The 9,721-nt window shown below is 37.3% G+C and overlaps 1 protein-coding gene across 1 annotated transcript in view; it reads right to left on the minus strand.

The window, feature by feature from the left end:
* Positions 1-852: 852 nt before the first annotated feature.
* LOC137655094 (toll-like receptor Tollo) overlaps positions 853-9,721 on the minus strand; it is a 57,360-nt gene continuing 48,491 nt past the window's right edge. The window contains exon 2 of the mRNA XM_068388990.1: positions 853-5,115. Within this exon, the coding sequence (XP_068245091.1) occupies positions 955-5,115 (4,161 nt within the window). The 3' untranslated portion in view covers positions 853-954. The remainder of the gene's footprint in view (positions 5,116-9,721) is intronic.

Raw genomic sequence — 9,721 nt, forward strand, 5'->3', positions numbered from 1 at the left:
TATTCATATGTTTTCAAAAGCTTGTTATATTTGAGATTTCTTTAAAAAAAGACCCAGCCAATCTCGTAACTGGGGCAGATGCAATTCGTTGTCCGTTGCAGCACAATGCTAAACTAAACGACGGCAAGAAGGTCGAAGAATTCACTAAATGGGATACGAATTTCAACTCTTTCGTCTCCTGCCAGGAATCGACAGAGGAAAAAAAAAATAAAGAAAAAGATCCACAGAAGAATTTTACTCTCTTGAGTGCTACTTGTTAAAAGGAGTTTGTTCCGTATTTCGAAGGGAAGCTACGTAATTCCACCAATTAAATACACACTGGTGAGTATACGAGTAGGCCTTGTAGTAGTTTCGGTCGAAAAAGCCTCCAGAAGAGGTACTCAGTGGCCTGTTGCCAAGCCCAATCCAATTAAGATAACTAACACAGAATGCTTATAGTTTCAAGGTTTATTGGTTCATAGAAATCCAATTCCAAAGATAAAAATAATTCTATCGAATCATTCTGACACAGAAGGCAGCATACACAACTTATGGATGGATATTTCACATGTCCAAGTTAACATATCTGTCTGGAAAGAGTAATAAACATTATGTGTGTGCTAGTGTGAAATCACTGGTTTGCCCATAGCCTGAGGACCTGAGTGCCTTGAATAGTAGAGGGATATATGTTTACCCCAAGGTGAGTATACATTAATTAATCAATTTGTGCATGACTATATGTGACTATAAATATATTCATGCCTGAGTCTGTATACAACGTGTAATATATATATTTATGAATATGTATATACATATATATACATATATATACATATATATATATATATATAAATGAATTAATGTATTTGGGGGTCTGTTTGCATGTAAAGCAAAATATATACTGTATATGTAGATACATTTGTGATGAAGATAGTGACGATAAAAACTACTTGTAATGAATCACAGTCTTTTGGACTAGACGAAGCACTCTTCGCTCAGTGCTGTAGGTTCTGGAGGTGAATCAGCAAGGCCTATGTACAAATCATTAGCATTCATTATGCTGTGGGTATTGAGACCATCACAGCTGTTCACTGAGGTGGGTATGGGATCTGTATATTGCTCGCAAGGATAATCCCTAAGAGACCCCGCAGTGCCTGGAATACTGCGATCTTTCTTATGCTTAGAAATTCGTAGACTTTTGGTCCTTCTAAAAGTGTCACTCTGGGTTTGGTGCTTTGTAGAGTCTTCATTGGGTTCTAATGTGGCAGAAGGACCTGCCTGACTCTGAGGCCTCTTTTTCTTCTTCTTGCTTTCTCGGACGGTTCTTCTTATAGGCACATCAATGACACTATAGTGATTGCTTGATGGGGACGTCGCTCGCGGAGTGAAGGGTTCCAAGGATGAGGTTTGGGGTAGGCTGTTAGCAAATGCATCAAGGGAAGAATACGTATGGAGGGAAGAGCTGTCACCATTTGTGAAAGCAAAGGCATTACTAGACTGGTTATGACAAGGGCACTCTAGGTCATTACACTCTTGTCCTTGCATTACGATATAGTCGCAAGGCAATGGAGAGGCATAACATGGCCTCGGGGGTGGTGGGGAAGTATATGTTTCTATATTTTCCTGTTGATAACAAGGTTTTCTGCTCATATCTGAAGGTGTTGTAAGACCTGATGTACTGGTAAGGACGGAAGAAGAGGAGGGCATTGTTGATGCAGGCTGTGTTATGGGAGAAGGCATTGTGGGTTTGTATGTGTTATCAGACATGTAAACTGGTATGTTTGTATATGTCTGTTTTTGTGGCATTGAATTTGTTAGTTTCTTCCAAAAATGTTTATCTCCCCAGTAAATCTTTGTACTGTTTTTAAGGACAGACTTTAAATCTGCATCAAAAGATGAATAAGACACACCATCGTGGTAAATGGCAATTATGTTTGTATCACTCTCCTTCAAGTTATCTGTATGTGCTTTCTTAAATATAGCATTTTTCCATTCATTATCAATATAATTTTTGGAAAGAACTATTATTGTTCTTCTGCTGAAGCTTATCGACTGTGATATAAACTCCGACAATCTACTATTCTCAGTAAAATCTCTGGAATGCAAGCAGAGCTTGTAGCTAGGACAGCTATTTTCAAGTTTTGTAGCTAAAACATCTCTTGTAAAACTTGCATCATTAGCACTGTAGCTTATATAAGCATCAAAGACTTTACCATCCTCCTCTTGGCAGTAATTTTGAGAATCATTAATTCCAAGTTTACTTGCTGTTGATGCACTGCGCCTAGCAATTAGCATTGCTACGACGACCAGTGCGCTAATGAGAGCAACGCCACCACATAGACTGCCTGCAAGAAATGGAAGTTCTTGTTGACCAAACTGATACCTCATGACACCATGTTGAGATTTGGTGCAAGAGAAACCAGGAAGAATGATGCCAGATCCAACAACACCTGAACTGCTGTGAACACAGAAAACACTTTCGGGATCTAATAACAGATTTGACGTGTGGCTTTCCCATTCCCTGAGAGATTCAACAAACTGACAGTCACACTTCCATGGATTATTGGCAATTGACACTTGAGTTAAGAAAACATTCTTACTTAGGAGCCAAACAGGAAAATCAATAATGAAATTATTGTCTAATCTCAATATTTCCAAGGATTCCAGGTCAGCAAAAGTAGCATTGTTAATAAAAGATAGACGATTATTTTGAAGGTAAAGTTCCTTAAGCTGTCCAAGACCAGAAAACTCGAAGCCTTTTAGGTGTACTATCATATTATCTTGCAAATGCAGAGACCTCAGAGATGTCAGACCGTGAAATGTACGATTGTGTAGAGTTTTTATTTGGGAATTATTCAAATACAATTGTTGTATGCTATGTCGACCAATGAATGGATGAGCATGTAGAATTTCAAAGTTGTTTCCATCTAACAGAACTATTGTAGCATCCATTGGTACCTTATCTGGTAACTGATTCAAATTTCCTCCAGAACAGTCAACCAGATTTATAGACCAAGTGTCATCATGAAAACATGAACATTCACTTGGACACTTCATCTGACAATCGCATGCAATGAAATCGCAGCAGTGACAAATTGCAAAGCAATGAGTCTCATACGGGCACAGATAATTTTCAGGAGTTGTTTCAAGCACTCGAGTCAAGACTGTGGAACCTGTGCGTGAATGCGATAACGTACAGGTAACCAGAGCCAAGTCATTAACGCGAGGCTGCAAAAACGTCACCTCTGTTGCTACTGGTGTTGTCTGAGGAATGCCAGAGGATCCAAAAAGCCATTCCATCTCGCAGTCACATTGTAGTGGGTTTCCAGAGAGGGACAACTGAGCTTGTGCTTGGTTTCCAGCCATGCCTCTAACACTGACTGACTGTGGATCAAGCTTTCTTAGCAAGTTCATCCTTATATCTAATACCTGAAGAGCGCTTTTATCACGGAACGTATTTGGGAGAATAACACTGATTTCATTATTGTGAAGAATAACTTCTCTTATGGTGTTTGGAAGTGACACTTCTGTTAATTTCTGTATTGCATTGTGACTCGCATCAATGACTTCCAGCGTTAATATGCCATGCACTTTGAAGAAGTTTCCAAGCTTCTGAATCCGATTTCTTTTTAGGATGAGTTTCATAAGCAGTCTTGGAATAAAAGCGTAATCAAACATCTTTATGTTATTTTCTGCCAAATCTAACACTTCTAGGTGTTCAAGTCCAGCAAAAATACCGTTTATGTCATTCAGTTCATTTTTCGATATAATAAGCTCTCTAATTTTAGGGATACCATTAAATGATCCATCACTTAGTGTTCTTATATAATTAGATGAAAGGTTAAGAGTTTGCAAGTTTGAAAGACCATTAAATGATCCTTCTGACAGGCCACTCATTTTGTTAACGCTAATGTCAAGGTGTTCTAAATTCCTGAGGTCGCGAAATAAGAAAGGCTGGATACTAACTATCTCATTTTTGCTAATGTCCATGATCTTTAAAAAAGAAAGATTCTGAAGAGCACTGGGGATAGACTGCAACTGATTAGCAGCAAGGTAAACCTCTTTCAAATTCGAGCTGTGATGTAGAGCGTTTGGATGTATGTCAGTTATGGAGTTGTTGGTCAGATCAAGAATACTTAACCCAACAAGTCCTCTTAAACTAATTTCCTTAACAGAATGTAACTGATTACTGGATACGTCTAAGGAATATAAGTTTGAAAGGAAGTTGAGACTTTCAGTATTAAGATTGGAAAGGAAATTGAAAGAGAGATCTAGTTGTTGGAGAGAAGTAAGATCGCTGAGTAGATGGGATGGAATTCTAGAGAGAGAGTTGTGGGATAGATTGAGGATTACTAATCTATGTAGGTTTTTGAATAGGTCTTCTTCATCGTCATCGAACCACAATCTATTATATGATAGATCGAGTACCTGTAACTCCTTCAAACCCACAAAAACGCCTGAACTAAGTGAACTTAATGTGTTATTGTTTAGATACAAACCCTCTAACTGTGAATTATCAAGAAAAGTTCCATTCTGTAAAACAATGATATGATTATTAGATAAATAGAGTTTTTGTAAGGCTTTAAGCCCTTCAAAGGCTTCACTTGATATAAGCCTGATATCGTTGTTGCGAATATGTAGCTCGCGGAGACCGGCCAAGACCCGGAAACCACCCGCGGGAAGCCTCACCAAGTCATTATAATCCAGGAGCAGCTCTTGCAGTGCCTGGCCACAGTCATTATCCGAATACTCTGTTGAATCATCCGTCACATACACTTCCTGCAAGTGAAAGCTGCTGTTGGAGATGTTCAGCGACGACGCGGAAGGATACACCCTCCCGGTGAACCCAAGAACCTGGATATCCTGCAGGTGGTTATTGGCTAGATCCAGATGACCGAGACTCCTCCCACACAGGGCCATTGGGGGCATCGTCCAGATGTTGTTGTGGGCGAGGGAGACCCTCTCCAGATGGGATGGCAGCGACCCTTCGACCACATCCATAGCTAGGGCGGCCCAGTCGCCATTGTGGGTCGTTATTTCTAGCTCCTTGAGGCGGCTCAAGGCGGAGAGACTTCCGGGGGGAAGGCTGTCCAGTTTACATCGTCGTATGGCCAGTTCTTCCAGGTCCTCCAATCCCTGGAAAGAAAAAAAATTGAGAATATTTTGAGAGAGACGGAGAATTACGGTTACCTAAATAGCAAATTCTTCAGCATTACAAAAATTTCTATTTGTTCAATAATTAAAGGAAGATGATAAGGAATTATATATTGATACTGACAAACATGCAAACACATTAATATGTTTTTTATAAATTGAACTAAGTTATTCAATTTCTGCTAAAGAAATTCCTGAATAATTTCTCTTGAAGCTGCCAAACACAGAACAAAATCATCAACGTAGAGAAACCAAATTACTTCTCTGGATACAATTCTAGAAGTAATTTCTTTTAAAAATATTTCACATAGACATTTCTCATATAACATAATGAATTCTCCATAGCCAAACTAAGCCTTTGAATATAATTATCTACTCTAGTATCTTTGTTCTAACCTAATGTGACCAGATTTGAAAAAAAAAAAAGCGAGACATTTCATGTATGGCGGGAGCCTACAATCTTAAAAATCCGTAATTATAATCGGAAATTCTCTGTAGAATTCTACTGTTGTCAGCCGTATTTCAGTAAAATACGAGCGACCGTATTTTGTACCCTACTTAGTTATTATCTTTTATGGGTTGGTGATCTTAATATCACTCCTTTCCGTCAATACATCCGTTTTTAAAACGGTAAATGCCTGGCAACATTTATTCCAGGATGTTTACCGATTTCTTACGGTAAATTTTTAAGTGTGAATTGGCATTGCATCCAGAAACATAGATGCACACACATGTATGTATCATATATATATATATATATATATATATATATATATATATATATGAAAAAACACAGATACACATACATGAATGTATCAAATATATATAATAAACAGATGCACACACATGTATGTATCAAATATATGTACAATCACAGATTCACACACATGTACGTATAAAACAGGCATTTACAACCTACATGTTCAACAAAGCCTTTCATGCGCTGCACACATGTATGTATCATATATATATATATATATATATATATATATATATATATATATATATATATATATATGTATGTATATATATACATATATATATATATATATATATATATATAAACACAGATGCACACACATGTATGTATAAAAAAGAAAACGCGTTTACAACCTACATGTTCAATAAAGCCTTTCAAACGCTGCACACACATGTATGTATCGTATATGTATAAAAATACATAGATGCACACACATGTATGTAAAAAAAAAAACAAAAAAAAAACAACACGTGTTTACAACCTACATGTTCAATAAAGCCTTTCAAACGCTGCGCACACACATGTATGTATCGCATATATATAAAAAGCAAAGATGCACACACACATGTATGTATGAAAAAAAAAACAGGCGGTTACAACCTACATTTTCAATAAAGCCTCTTAAACGCTGCACACACACATGTATGTATCAAATATATATATATATATATATATATATATATATATATATATATATATATATATATATATATATATATAAACACAGATGCACACACATGTATGTATCCAAAAAAAAAAGAAATAAAAAAAACAGGCGTTTATAGCCTACATGTCCAATAAAGCCTCTTAAACGCAACTATAATCTGGCTAGTAGGATAAACAGACCTTTTGATGGATTATAGATTCACTCTCTTATATAACCGCCTCCATGAGCTCTAAATAAATAAACAATCAATCCTTTTTTATATGGGAAATCTAGTAAAATCTCTTTTCTGTCCTCCGAGGAGAGAGAGAGAGAGAGAGAGAGAGAGAGAGAGAGAGAGAGAGATCTGAAATTTCATATTACATTTTCACATATAAGTTAAAACAAAATGAGAGAGAGAGAGAGAGAGAGAGAGAGAGAGAGAGAGAGAGAGAGAGAGATTTGTAAATTGAGTCAATCATCCACAATCTCTCTCTTTCTCTCTCTGAAATTTCATGTTACATTTTCATATGTACGTTAAAATAAAATGAGAGAGAGAGAGAGAGAGAGAGAGAGAGAGATTTTAGTGAAATGAGTCTCTCTCTCTCTCTCTCTCTCTCTCTCTCTCTCGTCTCTCTCTCTCTCTCTCTCTCTCTCTCTCTCTCTCGTTTTGTTTTATATTTGAAAATGTGAAAAGAAATTTGAGTGTTGGTCAATTCACTGCAGCAAACATAATTAATCAAATTGAAAGGTTTAAAGGCCGTTCATGAATGGCAGAGGCAAGGGACAGTGACATTGCCCTATCAAGCATTTCAATACCCTAGAAACTGACCATATATATGATCAGCACCCAAGCCCCCTCTCCACCCCTGCTGGGGCCAGGGAGGGCCAGGCAATGGATGCTGATGACTCAGCAGATAGACCTATAGGCTCCCCAAACACTCCCATCATTAGCTCACAAGGATGGTGAGGTTGCAGTGACCAAAGAAACTCGCGACTCTGAGATGGACTCGAACCCCAGTCTGGCGTTCACCAGTCAGGGACGTTACCACATCGGCCACTACAGTCGTAAAGATAGAATAACAATGATACAAAACCTATAGATAGTGAATAATGAAGAGGGTCCTGTAACAATAATCAACTATAAAGGTATAGTTAATCTATAAACTAATATTGTTAAAAGGATTATTGTGCTGAGCCACTTAGCAGAACTCGGACGCCCATTCAGTAATGGTAGTTTGAAAATTTCTCCCCAACAGTTTCGTCGTCTTGGGAATTAGGGAAATTCTATTACTCATTGATAGAACAGTCGATGATTATTGAATGAGATTCCATAACGCCCGTTTGTCTGGATGACAAATGCTTTGTCAGAAAGAGTTGTTTAAAATTGATTTGTTGTGCGGCGTTTCCTGACTGGAGTGTTTCGTCTTTGCTTTGTTCTCTGTCGTGTTCAAAGGATTTCTTCGTCTTGTTTCTCTCGTTTCGTGATCACGTTATTAGCGAATGAATCGCTGTTCAATTGAGTTCGTGTTCCGTTCTCTTAAGGAAAAATCTTCTGTTTTTATTTTATTTTAACTAAAGTTTTTTCGTCATTTTCATTCTGAGGTCTGACCTTCTGAACGAATGGCAAACTCTCTCTCTCTCTCTCTCTCCTCTCTCTCTCTCTCTCTCTCTCCTCTCTCTCTCTCTCCTCCTCTCTCTCCTCTCTCTCTCTCTTTATACACACACACACACACACACACACACACACATATAATATATATATATATATACATATATATATATATATATATATATATATATATATATATATATATATATATATATATACTGCTTTTATCTCTAAGAGCTGTATAAATATTGTCTTCAAACCTCATCGAAGACATCAACAACTTATCAGACCACTGAAGACGATCTTGGAATCACATGAAAGTTGACATGATTCTCTTTAACTTACAGTTATCTCTGTTGCCAATGAACGGCAGATAACACTGCTCTCTCTCTCTCTCTCTCTCTCTCTCTCTCTCTCTCTCTCTCCTGTAGGTTATGTGACGCACCTAACGCCAACACCCTGGAACACTCTTGCCTGGAATGTCCACTTGTTAATGGCTTAATACCCCCAAAGACTCACAGTAGCTGATCTATGGAAAAAATGATTGACAGATAATAATTTTTTCGATGAGATCCTCATGTGCCATTTTCACTTTGGTGGATACTGAATAATCATTACCCTTTTATTAAATTGACTGTTGTAATATTAACTAAAGATAGGTACAACCTGCCTACGAAATCCAACTAAATTTAATTTTGTATTCATATGAATTCCTTTGTATAATCTTTAATATATAAGATGTGAACAATATTATTTTTGATTTTGATATGTACTTAAATTTGTCTATTTTTTTTATTCTTTTTGGCATAACTCAATTACTATATAGAAGTAAACAATATTACTGTTACCATGCACTCAAATATTTAACCCCAATGGGTGCAATAAACTGATTAAAACAAATTCTCTCTCTCTCTCTCTCTCTCTCTCTCTCTCTCTCTCTCTCTCTCTCCCTCTCTCTCTCTCTCTCTTATGTATTCTTTTGACATAAATTAATTATTTTATAGATTTACAATATTACTGTTACCATGTACTCAAATGTCTGACGCTAATGGGCGCAATAAATTGATTAACACAAATCTCTCTCTCTCTCTCTCTCTCGCTCTCTCTCTCTCTCTCTTTTATGTATTCTTTTGATATAACTTAATTACATTATAGATGTAAACAATATTACTGTTACCATGTACTCAAACGTCTGACACCAATGGGCGCAATAAATTGATTAACGCAAATCTCTCTCTCTCTCTCCCGTCTTCACAAAATAATAATGACTAGTAGAATTTAATTCTCTCTCTCTCTCTCTCTCTCTCTCTCTCTCTCTCTCTCTCTCTCTCTCTCTCTCTCTCTCGACATTTCATTCATCAACGAAGACTTGCGTGCCTATTCTCCACCTATCTCAGTCTCTACATATCTATCTATCTGTGCCACACATCCCTCATTAATACGAGGCGACCTTTGAAGGTAAGACGCCATTGCCTGGGTTATTAGGTTCCTTGGTAATTACTCCCGAAGCGGAACTACCAAAACGACGAGAGACAATGAGAGGTCCCAGCTGCAAATCGATAATTAGCCAATG

Source organism: Palaemon carinicauda, chromosome 16 (assembly GCF_036898095.1).
Source record: "Palaemon carinicauda isolate YSFRI2023 chromosome 16, ASM3689809v2, whole genome shotgun sequence".
NCBI classification, from domain to species: Eukaryota; Metazoa; Arthropoda; class Malacostraca; order Decapoda; family Palaemonidae; genus Palaemon; species Palaemon carinicauda.